Raw genomic sequence first — 17,601 nt, 5'->3', positions numbered from 1 at the left:
ACGGGACAGAAAAGTCAGGATTTTTCTCGACGCTCTGTTCCAGTACATTTTGGAGTGTTCTCTTGCAGATTTGTGCTCACACAAGCGTGTTAGCAAAGTTCAGGTACTGATGTAGGTGAGGTGAGAAGGTCTGAGGTGCTGTCAGTGTTCACATTCATCTCAATAGGTTTGGAGTCATAGCTCTTTAGCAGGAGATCTTCCACTCAAACCTATTTAGCTTCATGGAGCTGCACAGGGGAAATTGGAACAGGTTTGGGTCTCGCAGTTCAAGTGAAAGAAAGAAATGCTAAAGTAAAAGTAAAAGTTTGTAAATCTAAACAGTAAATCCAGCTGGGTGGCCATGGTCAAGGAATAATAATAAGAAAAGCTGGAATATATGACCTTTCATATTTTTTTCTTTTAGGGTAGGAGAATGCTGAGGATGGAGCCGCCAGGAAGGAGGAAAAGAGGAGGTTTATGGATGTGGTGAGGGAAGACATGCAGGTGGTTGGTGTGAAAGAGGCAGATGTAGAGAACTGGGGGGGTATGGAGACAGATGATCCGCTGTAGCGCCCCTTAATGGGAGAAGCCGAAAGAAGAAGAAGAAGTTGGCCCTAGTTTAATTATGTTTGTTGATGTTTAAACCATGTTAGTATCAGGGCCATATACATGATCATCATCAAATACATAACATTTAAATTACTATATTAAACATTTCAGCTTTACACAAGACAAAAATCTTAACACATTCATGTAATACATTATGAAAACTCTGTTGTAAACATGTTTCTGAATAAAAGCGATATCATAAAAATTACATTCCCACAAGATGTGTTTAAAAGTCATAAGGGTCTGACATGAGAGACATAAAGGAGGAGCTTCACCCATCAATAGAAATATATGTGTGTTAATTAATGTTTAGAAGGTGGTATTTCACGGTCAGATTTTTCCAGATCATGTGCTTTCCTGGCAGCCGTATCCACTCTCTCACCGCCAGTTCAACCAATATGACTTGGAACCCAGCAAGATATAATATTAAACTTTCCCTTCTTTAAATGATCTAACTTAGTTTCAATTCCAACAATGATGGGGTGGTCAGTCTTTACAGATTTAAGTGTTTGAAGGCAAGACTGTGAGCCAGAGGCAATTAAAAAGTTCTGTTCTTGACCCTTCTCAATATTTGACAAAACAAGTGGTAATGACACAGTAGAGCTGTGGTCCGTAATTCGAAGCTGAAGTAATATGCACTAGGCGTGTAACGACACGCGTATTCGTACTGAAATTTGTTTGGTACAGGGCTTTCGGTTCAGTACACGTGTATCGAATGCAATCCTTCTTAGGTGCGGAACATAGTTAAAATCTGAGTTCCCTCAGGAACGTATTGAGTTTGTTTGGTCTCTGCCTCGCACTTTAAGTGCATTTTATTACTATTATTAAACTTTAAACATACGCAACAATGCCAGTGGTATAAAAAAAAAAGGAACTAGAGTTAGCGCAGTGTCACTGAAAAAATCCTGACAATTTCACATATCGAGGGAGTGAATGAATGAAGGATGAAAGGAATGAAGACATTTGTTAAAGTTTGCTGAAAAAAGTACCACAGTTAAGGAGAAAAACACACACAAATATACACATCTGGATAACCAGAATGGGGTCTAACAAATATAAACTATTTAATTGATTTAAAATCAATGTAATTTGTGCTAATTTATTTGACTAATAAAATTAATCGATGTATTAGAGTAATTTGATTAAACCCTTTTTTCTTTTTTTTTTTTATAAAATATATTTTTATATATTATTTAACCAAGCAGGCATTTTTATTTAAAATTGTTTTAAAAATGTCAATGTTGAGGTTCACAAACATTAATAAAAGTAAATTGCGTTAATAAAAAAACGACAAGCGATTTGCAGTTCTTTCCCCTAAACCGAACCGTGATTTAAAAACAGGTATGTACCGAACCGTGGATTTCGTGTACCGTTACACCCCTAATATGCACATTTAATAAAATATGTAAAAGTACTGAGAACAGGGTTTGTAAAAATAAATGGTTAGAAATTAACATGCTATTTTTTTATTCTGAATCGTGGAGGGAAGGAAGCCTGGGGGACCTCCGATATACATTTGGCCTAGGGCCTCGAAATCTCTTAAACTGGCCCTGCTCCAGATTTAGATTTGGTTGGTGTCAGATGCAGCTTTGTGCTCCTGTAATAAAGGCTGTCCAATCAGAAATCAGTGCAGTGACAGCTCTGGAAACGTCTCCTCACAGGCGCATTACTCCAAACTGAGGCCTAGATCTCGTCCCACTTCCTTCCTGTTTCACAATGACATGCTGATACTCTGGAGGCAAAGTCTATTACTAAACTCTGCTGCTTTCAGTAGCACACACTCAGGGAACACACATACACACACACACACACACACACCTGGCTTTGCTAGTGTTCCTCTTAAGTTTCTCTGCACTGTGCTATGTTCGAATATACTCTGGCCTCAGTTCTGCACCTGGAGGTAGGTGGGTGTGTGTGTGTGTGTGTGTGTGTGTGTGTGTGTGTGTGTGTGTGTGTGTGCGCGCGTGCTGGGTTAAAAAGGCAGCCCATGACCCAGGTGTTCAGGACGGAGGCGACTCTCCTCCCCTCTCGTCCCGTAGCCTCCAGACCGGGCCACTCATGATGAATCTGTGGCCTGAGAGAGTCTGCGCATCCTGACACCATGATCTATCTGCCCAGGCAAACTGTGGCTCTTGTTCTGGCCATCCCTCACTCCCCATCTCTCGTTTTTTTCTGTCACTCGTTTTCTCACCCTCACCCTTCACCCCACCACTGACCAACCCCACAGACACTCCCAACCATCCCTCAACCCCTCACACCTCTCTCTATCTATCTCATAAGAGAATGTCATGTTCAGAATGGAGGCCTCGTTTCTAAACACACAAACGCACACACACACGCGCGAACACACACACACACAGCCTTGTTTTCAGTCATTGATTTTTACTGTGGGCGTTTTAAAAATAGTCCATCTGACCACTGGGCCTATCCATAGATAGGTCTCTCTCTCTCTCTCTCTCTCTCTCTCTCTCTCTCTCTCTCTCTCTCTCTCTCACACACACACACACACACACACACACACACACACACACACACACACACACACACACACACCCTCACACCAACTGTGTGTTATTGGTTGGGAGACACACAAAGAAGAATTGAATGTTGTTGAAGGGCAGAAAGAGACGGATGAGAACAGCCCTCATTCCACAAGGTATGTCTCAAACACCACACACACACACACACACACACACACACACACACACACACACACACACACACACACACACACACACACACTCGTCATGTACTATGCACCCGAGACTTTTCATTTTCCACTTACTTTTACTTATTCACAAGAACTGACTTCATGCCTCTTAGAATTACAGAAGCATCAGTCAAACCTAAGCCCCACCCCCTTTTTAGCCTGTCAGATAAAATCTGCACTCTGTTCCTTCAGGTTGGTTGAACACGGCTGAGGGTCGTTTCTAGAGTCTCCGGAAATAGTCTTGTGCCGCCGCCGATGTTACTTTGCCATACTTTTGGCACTGAGTAATAAATCTCACGTCTTTGCTCCATGTCTCTCTGAACACACTCGTTCGCTTCCCCTCGTCGAACGGCGAAGCGAGCGTCCGATGCGCTCATTTATCTGGATGAAAATTTGGGCAGATGTGCAAAAAAAAACAAACAAAAAAAAAAACGGGACAACAGGCTCTGCCTGCGACACAAACAGCGGCACTGTCGCCTCCAGCCAATCAGGTGATGAAAACCAGAGCGAGCATAACGAGAAACGAGCACCATTACGCTCGGTGAGAGCGGAAAAAAAGTGAAAGAGGCAGTTCCTGCTCGCCAAGAACATTAAATAAAAGCGCAATTTCAGCAAGACCTTTTTAAAATTCACTCTGAAATCAGCAGGAGTGTGTTTGCAGCGGTGGAAGACGAGTGATGTTGAGTGTGTGGACAAGACGAGTGTGTGGACAAGACGAGTGTGTGGACAAGACGAGTGTGTGCATGGACTGTGTGTGAGTACAATATAAAACTGTACAAATATTCAGCCATTCCAATTGGTGTAATCCACAGAAATGCTATTGCTGGTGTAAACCTGACGCATGTTTATTCATGATGTGCAGTTTTTTAACCATCAGCCCGATGCACTGATATTCCACGGAGTACTCAGTGTACCGATTTCATCAAAACAAATGACCGATAATGAGGAAAATATTGCGTTATTTTTCCTCAGAGTCTAAAATAAGTGGGCTCGTTGGTTTAAAATACGAGCAGATCCACTGAGAGCTGCACAAAAACTTTTTAATTGGCCAAATATATCAAAAACAATAGGGGAAAAAATAAAAAACAAGACTGGAAAACCTGCAAGTCAGCGTTTTCGGGTGTGAATGCACCGTATATGCACATAAAACCATCAGCCTGAAAAAGACTACAGTCTCTTTGTGGTGTAAATGGGATCATCAGATCAGATGGTAAGTGGAAAAGGACTCAAACTGCACCTTCAAACAACGACCTGATTTAACTCTTTACTAAAAAAAAAAAAAACCCTGCAATTAATAAGCTCAGCACAGTCAGGAGGAGGAAGGAGAAAAAGAGAGAGAGAGAAAGAGAGAGGGGGAGAGAGATAGACCAATCTGTGAAGATCAATCAGCGGAAATAATACTTCCAACTTTTCTTTTTTTTTTTCTGAAGAGTCAGACTTTAAATGGCATTACATATGTAGCGCTGCATGAAAAATTAATCCGGCGAAGCCTTGAAATGTCAGGGGTAATGATCAGCAGTGCTCTCACCTCTTTTGCCTTCTGCTTCAAACGAGCCTGCTCTGGGTCCTCCTGCCTCGAGCGACTCTAAGACAGAGAGAGAGAGAGAGAGAGAGAGAGAGAGAGAGAGAGAGAGAGAGAGAGAGAGAGAGAGAGAGAGAGAAACGAGGAAAAAAGGAAAAAAAGAAAATGAAAGGTTAACAGCTGTGGTGGAGGTGTGCACTAAAATAGAGCTGAAATGGGACACAGACGAGGTGTCAAGGACAGCTTGTGTGTGTGTGTGTGTGTGTGTGTGTGTGTGTGTGTTTATTCACAATGGCGCCCACACTGCCGGCGTTGCCCCCCAACTTTCTCTGATTACGCCTAGAACTACACGATTTTAATCAAAAGATAGTGTTTAGAAATCCATATCGCATGCCCACACACACACACACACACACACACACACACACACACTGTGGAATTAACACTAACAGTATTAAGTATAGAAGCAAAGTAAGTCATTATTACAAGCTCTATACATTCTGGCTTTGAATTCATTGCTCTGACATCACACACACACACACACACACACACACACACACACACACACACACACACACTACACCTTTTTAGTCAAAACACACACCCTAACCCTCTACGTTATATAAACTCACTATAACCCATTTCAGTGGTTCCGAAACAATTCTCTGATGAATTCTCAACTCTGATTGGTCAAAAGATTTTATTGACTTCCTGTAACAGCAGCTTCCTGAAAGTAGCTTCAGCTGTAAATCAGGTCACAAATTAATACCTTCATTCCAAAGCTCTTTAAAAGTACGATATAGACGTGTCCTGGTATAGGAGAAATGAAAAAGTTGTAGTATTACAGAAACATGGCATCAACAGCATGTTGTATTCCTCTTATAGTACAGCAATCTACCAGCTCTGACAATATTTGGTTTATTTAAAGAAAAATGGACTGATAGAAACTCAAATTGCGCTTTATGACTCGCAAATGAAACACGAGAAGGAAAAGACGTGTCACGTGGTGTTCCACATAAACGTCTCGAAGAAAAATCTGAATGTTTGATAAAGCCACTGATTATTTGTTGATGGTTGATTGGTTATTTTACAACCGTTTTCTCCCACAAACTCAAATTAACATGGCAGGAAACTGTAATTTAAGTCGAAACTAAATTTATTTAAATTCATGTTTAAAATCATTTTAAATATTTGACATTATGAACAAATAAAATTAGGGTTTTTTTTTCCAACAGAAATATAAATGAATGTAATGTACATGAACCTCAGTTTCTTAAGTTTTTTATACTGTATGTTTCATTTACTGATTTTACACACACACACACACACACACACACACACACACACACACACACACACACACACGGAAAGTATTTTCAGGGGATTAGTTCATGCTCCGACATGCACTGTTAACTGTGGGACCTTCTATAGACAGGTGTGTCTTTCCAAATCATGTCCAATCAACTGAATTTACCAGGTGGACTCAAGCTGTAGAAACATCTCCAGGATGTTCAGTGGAAACAGGAAGCACCTGAGCTCAGTTTTTCAGTGTCATGGTGAAGGCTGTAAATACTGATGTTCATTTTCCTTTTTTCAAGTAAAATAAATTTCTCATTTCTTAACTTTCTTACTTAAAGAGTATTTTGACCATGATGATGATTTGGAATGTTACATCTATTGGTTTTCTTGAACATCACAAAGCTTTCACTTTGTGTCATTTTGCAGTTTAATGGTCCACTGCTGGTACGAGTCCGATCCCAGTGAAAAGAAGGTGAACTGTGTGAATTCCTCTAATTGCACTCGATCTTTATAGAGGTCCCTCGTCTCGCTCTCTCTTGTGTTTATGATTTCTTTTTTTTATCTGCCCTGAGGTGCTCAGAGGCACGGATTATGTCATTACTCATCCTTACAAAGAGAGAAATAGAGAGAGAGAGAGAGAGAGAGAGAGAGAGAGAGAGAGAGAGAGAGAGAGAGAGAGAGAGCGAGAGAGAGAGAGAGATCTAATTGGCTGTAAATATATCAGGAGGTTCACGTTCTGGTCGCTGTCAGACTGAGACAAGTGTCTTCGACTTGAGTCATATTTTAAGGGGACACTAAAAGAGGGGATTATTTTAGCTGGTTCATGTTTATGAGGTCAGATTGAGCTGAGCAATGATACCGACACAGCAGAAAGCAAGGACACAAATGAAGTGGGGGTGTGTGTGTGTGTGTGTGTGTGTGTGTGTGTGTGCGTAAAGTCTAACCTATATATATACTTAGCCTTTCACTGTCATTGAATAAAAAGAAAATTATACCTGTATATAGGTATCATTATACCAAAATAGTTTATAAATAAATAAATAAATAAATAAATAAATAAATAAATAAATAAATAATCTCTTTCCAGTAGCTAGAAAAGTGTTTTCCAAACTGGAAGACAGCACAGAGTTTATGATACTAGAAGAATTGCATGCACATTTATGACATTTGGCAGACGCACTAATTCAGAGCTACTCGCAACAATTTTATTTACGCTATTAACCAAAAATCTATAGAGGCAACGGTCTACCACAGGGGACAGGATCCGGGGGGCAGACTGTTCAGACATTGCTAAAACAGTACAGAGTAGCAGCATACACTAAGAGTGCGAGATACTGTGTAGAAACATCTGTGCTGAGTAGAACTTGCAGGTCCAATGAGAAACACCATAGAAAGTTGTTGAGACCAGAAGAGGAAGTTCCAGACTAGCAAGCAGCTGCTGGCTAATCAACCAGACATAGTGATGTTTAACAAAGGAGCAAAAGATAGGATTTGTGATAGATTTGGCAATTCTAGCTGACTGTAACCTCAGAGAGGAATACGTGAAGATTGGGAAGCATGAGACGCTAAAAGAACAACTGGAAAAGATTTGGAGGGTGAAATCCATATGTATGTCTTTATATACTGTATATTATATATGTATATATAAATATATACGAGGTGGTATTAAAAAGTTTTGAGACTACTCTTGTAACACGCCAGCAGATGGTAGAACAAGGCTGCACGCACAGTCACAGGGAGCACCTTCATAAGTCAGTGTGCCAAAAGGCATCCTGGGTACATCTGTATAGTACATCTGGGTACTATTCTGACCACGTGCGTTACCACGTCTGCTATTCTGTTTACGTGTGCGCCCGAGCACTCGATCACATGATCTTACTTTCCGCACCAACCTACTCGATAGAACTGGTTTAAAGATCGGCGTATGGACACCACTGCGGAGATCCAGCGCCAATAGCAGGAGGTGCTTGCAGGACGCATTCCAGAGGTGACAGGAACACTGGGGGTGCTGTATTACTGTTCAAGAAAACTATTTTTGAAGGTGTGTGAATGTAGATAAATAAAATACTTTCTTGTGGCATTTCTCGAAAAAGTTTTTGATTCCACCTCGAATAAACCCGGGAAGTTCGCACACAAACATTACAACGTCTGAGTGTAAAGGACCGCGTGACGTCGTTATTATATGTGGCTGGTTTTTGACTCACTTTGGCTGCTTTGAGGAGAATCTCTCTCTCCTGCTCGTCTTTCCTCTGCTTCTCCAGCCGCTCTAAATGCTCGAAGAATTTGAGCTGAGAGCGGACGTCTGACGACTGCTCGTACCACTCGTCATCCTGGAGACAGAAAAACAGCGAGAATGAGCTGAGAAAGTTTTGATTTAGGAAAATAAAACATCTCGTTCAGATTTAGACTTTTGTTTATAACTCGCATCTCATGTGGCACTGAAGCCTCTGAGAAGACTGAGGAGAAAAAAAAGTTTGTGGGCAAACAAACTGTTAACGCTATAATTAAATGTGTTTATTTCAGAAAAGTGTTCTCGAGCCTCGGTTCTCCTGTTACCTCACTCTTTGTGTGTGTGTGTGTGTGTGTGTGTGTGTGTGTGTGTGTGTGTGTCACAGTGACGCGAGCTGAAATGTCTTTTGATATCCATTCGATCTCTCTCTCTGTCTTTCACCTTCTCCTGTCTCTTTTCCTCTCTCTTTGTGGTGCACTGAGATGAAGTTCAGTAATTTTTTTTCTGCTTTATTGATGTCACTGTGTGGCTTCAAACAGACACGGGGCCTCGCACGCTTCTATCGCACGTCATTTTTAAACCCGCAACACGCGAAGACAAAAGATCTGTGGATGTGCAAAGCGAGCCGCGATCGCCGATCCTGGCTGCAGTCCTGCTCGCAAATAAACAACTTAATAAAAAATAAAAAAAGCTTTCAACTTCCTCCTCGTCTCGCTTCTTTTCTTCCTCTGCCTCATTCGAAGTTTTTTTGACGTGTACGTGAGCCTACAAACGATCCTGAGACGATGCAGTAGTGCTGTGTGTAGAGACTTTCTATTCGTTTTTGGATGGATGTTTATCCGTCTCCTTTTGAGAAGTTTGACACTATTCCCTCTGGGCCGGCGTCAGCATCTTTTTTTTTTTTTTTTTTTTTTTTTTTAACTCATCCGGTACCGAGTGGTCTAGCGCTAGCAAGTTTTATTTATACCACACTTGAAGATACAATGTTCATAAAAAAATAAAATAAAATAAATAAATAAATAAATAATTTAAAAAGATAAACACGATTACAAGGAACATTGTTATAAAAGCGGCGGGTTCTTAAATCTGAACCATATGCATGACTGCTGCTCCTTTCAAGCTACTGAAAACTCTTTTGGCCCTTCAAGATGTTTACGATAAAGTTTCCAAGAAACAAGGTCGCCAGGGACACAACATTAGCGCGCACGCTGCAAACCGAACGCATGTGTACAAATTTGGGTTAGGTAGAATACACTCCAGAAAGAAATCGACTAACGTTTCACCTCTGTTCAAAGGTTTTTTAAATAAGAAACGAAGACTTTTAAACAACTCGCGAAAAGACTTTTCCAACTTTCTCTTGGATATTTTACAGAAAAAGTACTACATTTGGTCTAACTGCCACATCCTGCACTTATACGCTGAGGAATGCAGGCATGATTATGTTCTCAAAACTACGGCACCTGGTAGATGCCCTTATCCAGCTGAGCAGTTGAGGGTCAAGGGCCTTGCTCAAGGGCCCAGCAGTGGCAGCTTAGTGGTGGTGGGATTTGAACTTACGCCCTTCTGATCAGAAGTCCGACATCTTCCAGGAGCTTTTAAAACAAACTTCACGATGGCATTTGGCAGATGCCCTCATCCAAAACAATTTACAATAATCTCATCTTATAAAATGGTGCCTTTTGAGGGTTAAGGGCCTTACTCAAGGGCCCAGCAAATGCAGCTTGCTACAGATCGGATTTGAACGCATGCTCTTTCCATTCAAATTCTAACACCTTAATTACTGAGCTCTCATACTTTAGGTATAGTCACAGTGTTGTCTGGATCTCTGTAACTATCCAAAAAGATGTTCGTTCGTTTATCCATCCAAATTTCCAAATGGTAATGTTTAGAAAAAATATTTTAGCTGATGGACACGGGGAATTAATGCACCACTGTTTCTGAATTCAGGTGGCCAAATTCACATGAACACTCTTATGTAGAAGGTAGGAGTTTCTGAGTCATAAAATTAAGATAAAAATGAGATTTGCATTCAATAGCAGCTCTTTACAGCATGTCCCACTTCACACCAAGTTCTTCTAGATGTACTTTAACCCAGTGGTGGACAGATGAACTTTCAAGATTTTTCTGCTCCTCCGTCAGAATTGTGTTCTACATGTCTCTTCTAACCCACAAACAACAAACTAGGTAGGTGGCTAAGGTAAGTTGTTCAATAATGTGGAATATATTAAACTTGTATTTAAACTTATATATACATTTATTTGTAATTTTTAGATCGTATCAGACACCGTTTTCATTTCCTATAAGAAAAACCTAATCCTTTACATTTTAAACATTAAAGTACGAGATATTGTAGTGTACAATATCCCATAGATATTTCCTGATAAAAGTGCTTCTCTAAGTTTTCGGAAAAACAAACACACTGGAAGAGAAACATACACTGTACCAGCCTGACATTGAAAAGCAGCAGAATGTTTGTACATCTGAAACGTGAAACTCTTCAACTGCCTCCTGCTCCTCCAAAGCTCCTGGAAAATTGCGCAAAAAAAAAAATCTCCAGCAATTAAACTAAACTTGTATAATTTGTTAAAATTGTCAAACTTTTTAAATGCAAATCGAATTCGGAACGAAATAGGAACATTGATGCGTTTATTTTGGGACTGTAATAAAATTCAATCTTTTTCGTATGCGGTACATGAAATGGTTCAGAAAATGATTTTTGGAAAATTCTCTTTTTGTCTCCAACTATACATTTGTTATACTGTAAAACATCACTATATCTTGCTTCGGATTCACACTTTTTATTTAATTTCATTACTTATCTGGTAATGTATACCTTATCCTATAGTCATCATCTCAGGTTTCAACTCTGAAGATGTGTTTGGCCGTGGTTTTGTTCTCTTTGGCAAATTTCCCGTTTGGATAAACTTAAACATGACTCACAGAACAAATCTGAATTATTAAGGCAGATATGGATGTCTTAGTGGGATTTACTTAAACAAGCAAGACCCTAGCTCTGACATTTTCTTTTTTGCTCTTTTTTTTTCTTTTCTTTTCTTTTCTTTTCTTTTCTTTTCTGTGTTAGCTTGTCCTTTGCCTTTTCATGGTCACTTTTCACATTAATACATTGTTGTTATATTGTTATTAATGTGTTTTAATGCATGTTGTGTGTTAACTGTATACTGATTGGCTCTTTTGTTGTTTTGCTTAAATTTCAATACAAAATCAATAAAACTTTGACTAAATATTAAAAAAAGAAACTTGTTAGACACAAAGGCATGTTAGGACCAACTGGAAAATCTGAGAGTTTCATAAAAAAATCCAGATGTTCCCATGTCTGCGTAATATGTTTGAGTATGGTTGAGATACAGTTCCTGAATTCCTCTCGTTTTACACTGTTCAGTTCCTACCTTACTGGAGTCCATGCGATGCTGGGCAATGAAGGACACTTTCTCAAGCACCGTCCTCAGCCGTGTCTGTGTGGCGTGAGCGATGAAGTTTACTGCCTCCAAAGGAACCTCGGTCACCCCGAATTTCTTAGCTAGAAAACATGTAAACAACAATTAACATCCATGAGCTGTAGTTATGAAACATAATGCTTACATTTTGACCCCATTGGTGCTCCATAATCCTGTCAGATTCCTTATTTTCACTAATTATGTCTGTCAAACCTTTTCATTCAATTGTATTCTATGTAATTAATGTGGAGTTTATACCCTACTAAAACGATAATACCAGTCATGAACCCTTAACCATAACATGAGGTGAAATGAATGCTTGCAATATAAAACAGATGACTTCTCAATAAATGCACATCCCAAAGTGCTTAGAGTGTATTACACCACAACAATTCAAAGTTTGTGTACCTGACCATAAGATTAGTATGTGCTTTTTGAACATCCTATTCTGCATTCAGTCGTCATTTCCTGTTATGATAACCTTCACTCTTTTGTGCCCATTCATTCACCATAGCATTAGTAAACTATCCAATTGTGTGCCTCCAACTATGTGGTAGCATTTTGAAAAAGAACGCCAAATCGGGTCAGGTCTCCCAATACTTCTGTCCGTATAATTTATTCTTTAATTCATTCATTGATTTCAAAATGAAATAACACACATTACCTGAAATCAGCTCACAGTTTAATATCATTGGAACATCTGCTACACAAGATAGTTCCTGTTTTCACTTATACTATAGCAGCTGTAATATAACAGCATCTCTTTTTTTCTCTTCCTGAAGTAAAAAAGATGAAGAAAAATCCATGTGTGTCATGTTACTGAGAATCCACAAAGCACAAAGAGCATATTTCCTCTATCAGCTATAAAATATAGTTTTTTATTTAACTCAACCTAAAAAAAAAAAAACAACATAACAGGTTCATCACATCGAGTCCATGTGTTATAGAACCATCAACATGCACTATATGGACAAAAGTATTGGGATGCCTGATCTTTACAGCCATATTTGGTTCTGTGAATGCAAAGTTTGAGGAAATACAAATGCGAATGATGAAGAACGGGAGCTTTGAGGATGGATTTGAAATGTAGTTAATGACAACAGTCTGCTACATTGACTCAGGACTACAGTTTGCTTCTGATCACAATCACTGTACCCCACAACATCGTATATCTGCTATAAATGGACATTCGGTGCAACCCAGATGAGGATGGGTTTCCCTCTTGAGTCTGGTTCCTCTCAAGGTTTCTTCCTTATGCTATCTCTGAGGTTTTTCCTTCACCACAGTCGCCACCGGCTCGTTCATCAGGGACAAACTTACACTTATAAAGAACATATTCATTTTTTATCACCAAATTATCTGTGTAAAGCTGCTTTGAGACAATGTTCATTGTTAAAAGCGCAATACAAATAAAAATGAATCGAATTGATGTCTACAGATGAGCTAGAACAACATTTTCCTTTCCTGTTCCAGCATGACAATGCCCTTGTGCACAAAGCCAGCTCAATGATGATTTGCTTTACATGGGTTGATGTGAAAGATCTTGAGCAGCCCGCTATAGAGTTCTGACCTTAACTCTACGGAACACCATTGGAAAGAAGTCTGACTGCACCCCAGGTCTCCTCACCTCACCTACCTCAGTAGCAGACTTTACTAACACCCTTGTGAATTAATCTCACACGGCTCACTCCAAAATCTAGTGGAACATCTTCCCAGAAAATTGGAGGTTAATTATAACAGCAATTGGGGACTAAATGTGGAATGGGATGTTCAAAAAGAAGCACATACCAATCTTATGGTCAGGTGTCTACAAACGTATGTCCGTGTACTGTATTAGAACAACATAAACCTGTGATTTAAACTGCTGTCAGGTGTGCAACTATACAAAATTTCTGACCAGTTAGCACAGCACTGTTATAAACAACATTACAATGTCTCACAATCCAAACTGCTACAAATGAACAACAAATTATATTCAATTAGTTTTTATATGCACCCTGCAGCAGCAGTTTTCCCTGAACATCTGCATCACAGTTGCGTAGAAGCCTTTCATATAATATGTTGTATATGAACTTCTTGCAGATGATCACACGGCAGTTGTGCGCACATACAATAAAGGAAGCATATATTTTTCAGAGGGAAAAAAAAACATTAAAAAGGTCCCTGCCAGTGTATTATTACTTGCGGTGACATTCTGCGCTAATTAGGCTTACCTACAGCCGTGCAAAAGTTCAGCTACTGCGTGTCACGTCCTTTTCTTTTATTTCCAAATTAACATAATTTCCCCCTCTTTTGTTCTTTTAAGTAAATCACGGCAATTATTTAAATCGTCCGTTGCATACGCACAGTCCGTACTTCCTCAACAGCTCGAAAACAGTCGCGATCCCAACGGGATAATGAGCAGCAAAACACAAAAAAGCGACGCAATTCTTTTAAAAAGGAACAGTAAAAAGTTTATCGCGAACTGGCATTTCCTGCAGCCGCCACACTGAATACCTCACAATCGCTCGACACAGAAAAGGAACGAGGACATGCGGTGGTGCTGAGACGAGATATTTGAGGATATTATGTTATGATATTGCATCTTCTGCATTTCCAGCATAATCGTATTAAAGATCTCGCACGAGACATACTGCACTTTTATGTACTGTTTATGATGTTCTCATTTATTTGATTGAAATAAATGGCGAAAAAAAAATCCCTGTTGACCCTCTTCTGAAAATATACACAGTGTATATTAGTGAAATGACAATGAAATATAAAGTATTGACTGTGTGTGTGTGTGTGTGTGTATGTGTGTGTCCATTGTGTGGTTCAGGCCTTGTGTGCTTATGCTTATGTGACTGTAGCAGCACCTCAGACAGCTCCAGCTGAGAATGTGTGCCATGTTCAGGCGCACAGCAGGGACACCAGCACTGACCCATTATAGCCTAAAGACAAGTAATGGTCACTCTTTAAATCGCTGATTTCACACACACAAATCTGAACATTATCCACTGGATTTTCTTACGCACATCAATCTGCTAAATGCCTATGAGTCCAAGAGAGAGGTGTGTAGACTACGTGCCTGTCAAGCCTAGTAAAAAGATGAGACCTATAAACCTGTCAGTCACAGTATAGAAAGTGTAGCTTATATATTGCCAGCTCCAGTAAAGGTAGGGTCACTTATCTGCCTATCGGTGCCAGTAAACAAGGTATGACTTATGTTCCTGTTAGTCCCAATAAGAAGGACATGTGGTGTTTGTGCCTGGCAGTCCCAGTGAGGAAACTGTGACGCATGTGCCTGGCAGTCCTAAAAAAAAAAAAAAAAAAAAAGTGCCCATCAGTCTCATTAATGGAGGTGTGGCCTATGTGCCCATCATTCCTAGTAAAGAAGGTCTTGTCCAATTGCTAATCAGCCCCAGTAAAGGAGGTATGGCATATATGCCTCTCAGTCCCATTAATGGAGGTGTGGCCTATGTGCCCATCAGTCTCATTAATGGAGGTGTGGCCTATGTGCCCATCATTCCTAGTAAAGAAGGTCTTGTCCAATTGCTAATCAGCCCCAGTAAAGGAGGTATGGCATATATGCCTCTCAGTCCCATTAATGGAGGTGTGGCCTATGTGCCTGTCAGTCCCATTAAACAAGGCATAGTCTATGTGCCCATTAATCCTAATAAAGGAGGTTTGGCCTAAGGACCCATCAGTCCCAGTAGTGGAGGTGTGGCCTATGTGCCTGTCAGTCCCATTAATGGAGGTGTGGCCTATGTGCTGGTCAGTCCCGTTAATGGAGGTGTGGCCTATGTGCCTGTCAGTCCCATTAATGGAGGTGTGGTCTATGTGCTGGTCAGTCCCATTAATGGAGGTGTGGCCTATGTGCCTGTCAGTCCAATGAATGGAGGTGTGGCCTATGTGCCTGTCAGTCCAATGAATGGAGGTGTGGTCTATGTGCTGGTCAGTCCCATTAATGGAGTGTGCATGTCGGTCCCATCCAGTAATGTGTTACCTAAATGATGCTCAGATCAAATTACAAAGTTATGGCCTATATGCCTCTCAGTTTAAATAAAAGCAATGTGGGCTGTGCAACAAGAAAACCCTGAGAAGGCAGGAAGAAAACAGAACGGTGTCTGTGCATCTGAGTGAAGCTGGCATGCTCTCTGCCCTCCCTCTGTCCACTGTCACCTGAGACCTTTACTCACCCAATCACTGATACAAGACCAGCAGGGGACGCCCTGTCCCTAAACTCACTCCCACACTCAGACGCCATACATGTCCGTCCTGTAGCGCTTGAGGGTGCAAACTAACAACAACGAGGAGCTGAAATGCAAACAGACTGCTGCCTCAGGACTGATCATGTCCAACACCGAAGGTTAAGTTGTGTGTGAAAAGGACAGGCGTGGAGGATGACGGGAGGAAAACGTTTATGAGTGTGTACTTCCAGAAGAAGAAGCAGAAAAAATTAAGAAACATGAAATAATTTTTAACTTTTTATCCCGGTCTGTATAATGTACACAAAAAATACAGTAACGAGTCATGCAATAAAATGTTTATTTATTTTTATTTTAGAGAACGTGTGCACGTGTGTGTGTGTGTGTGTGTGTGTGTGTGTGTGTGTGTGTGTGTGTGTGTGTGTGTGCGTGTATGCGTTACCCATCTCCAGTATGCGCCGATGCAGTAGACCCGTGGGCAGGAAGGCCTCGTCTTTGCACGATCGGATCTGCGTGCCCACCAGCTCCGAGTTGGTTGCTAAGATACGAGCGCTCTCCTCGCTCAAGTTCACCCCGGCCATTGACGCAACGTCGTTGATATCATCATCGTCCCTGAAAGACAAAATACAACACCTGAACACACCTGGACATGGTCTGTCATTCTCACTTGAACTGCATCTGGACAGTGTTACTCATTTGGACACATGTGTACTCTATCACTCTCATCTGGACGCAGTCACTCTCACCTTAACACACCTGGACACAGTGTCATTCTTATCTGTAAACACCTGGAAATGGTCTCACTCACATCTGGACACACTTGAAAATTGTGTGTCATTCTTAACTGGGCATAGCTAGAGACTGTCACTCTCATCTAGACACACCTGGACACTGTCACTCTGACCTTAACACACCTGGACAGTGTTATTCTCAACTGGACACTGTTACTCACGCCTGAACACACCTGGACATGGTCATTCTCGTCTAGACACACCTGGACACTGTCACTCTGACCTTAACACATCTGGACAGTGTTATTCTCAACTGGACACTGTTACTCACGCCTGAACACACCTGGACATGGTCATTCTCGTCTAGACACACCTGGACACTGTCACTCTGACCTTAACACATCTGGACACGCCTAAACATGGTCTATAACTCTCACCTGAACACACCTGCACAGTATCATTCTCACCTAAATGCAGCTACTGAATGCATTCCCACCTGAAAAGTGCTCAAACACAATCAGGGCTTTTGCCCTTTCCGTGTCCGTTCTAATGATCCTTCAGGTGGGCCAGAAGTGATCGTTCTCTGCTTTCATTTGGGTCCACTGATTCTGACAGAGGCTCCTGCGTTCTGCTTGTATTCACGGACCCATGCTGGAGCTGCATGGCGACACGTCTGTTCCGTTCAGCTGTTCGGAGTGTGTATGAGTGCTGACACCGCAGCGGGAGGCTGACACACACGATTATAAGATCAGGACGCCGCACACGGAGTTAACACACCACCTGAATGCTCGATGAAAGGGGGAGATGAGGAGCTCAAGATTACCCCCTCAGCACCACTCTTAGACAATGCTGTTCAATATTCTTCATGCATTTTGAAGG

General features: G+C 40.9%; 1 protein-coding gene across 4 annotated transcripts in view; it reads right to left on the bottom strand.

Annotated features, from left to right (window-relative positions):
• The window catches only part of LOC310732036 (transcription initiation factor TFIID subunit 4), an 87,884-nt gene that overhangs the window by 52,220 nt on the left and 18,063 nt on the right, over positions 1-17,601 (bottom strand). For all 4 annotated transcript variants that reach the window (XM_083552215.1, XM_083552214.1, XM_083552216.1 and 1 more), the window contains 4 exons: positions 16,434-16,603; positions 11,757-11,887; positions 8,324-8,449; positions 4,827-4,883 (listed from right to left, as the gene is read on the bottom strand). In XM_083552215.1, the coding sequence (XP_083408341.1) occupies positions 4,827-4,883; positions 8,324-8,449; positions 11,757-11,887; positions 16,434-16,603 (484 nt within the window). The remainder of the gene's footprint in view (positions 1-4,826; positions 4,884-8,323; positions 8,450-11,756; positions 11,888-16,433; positions 16,604-17,601) is intronic.

This window comes from Silurus aristotelis, assembly GCF_946808225.1.
Source record: "Silurus aristotelis genome assembly, chromosome: 10".
Lineage (NCBI taxonomy): Eukaryota > Metazoa > Chordata > Actinopteri > Siluriformes > Siluridae > Silurus > Silurus aristotelis.
The sequence above is the reverse complement of the archived record's forward strand: the minus strand, read 5'-3'. Positions and strand labels throughout refer to the sequence as shown.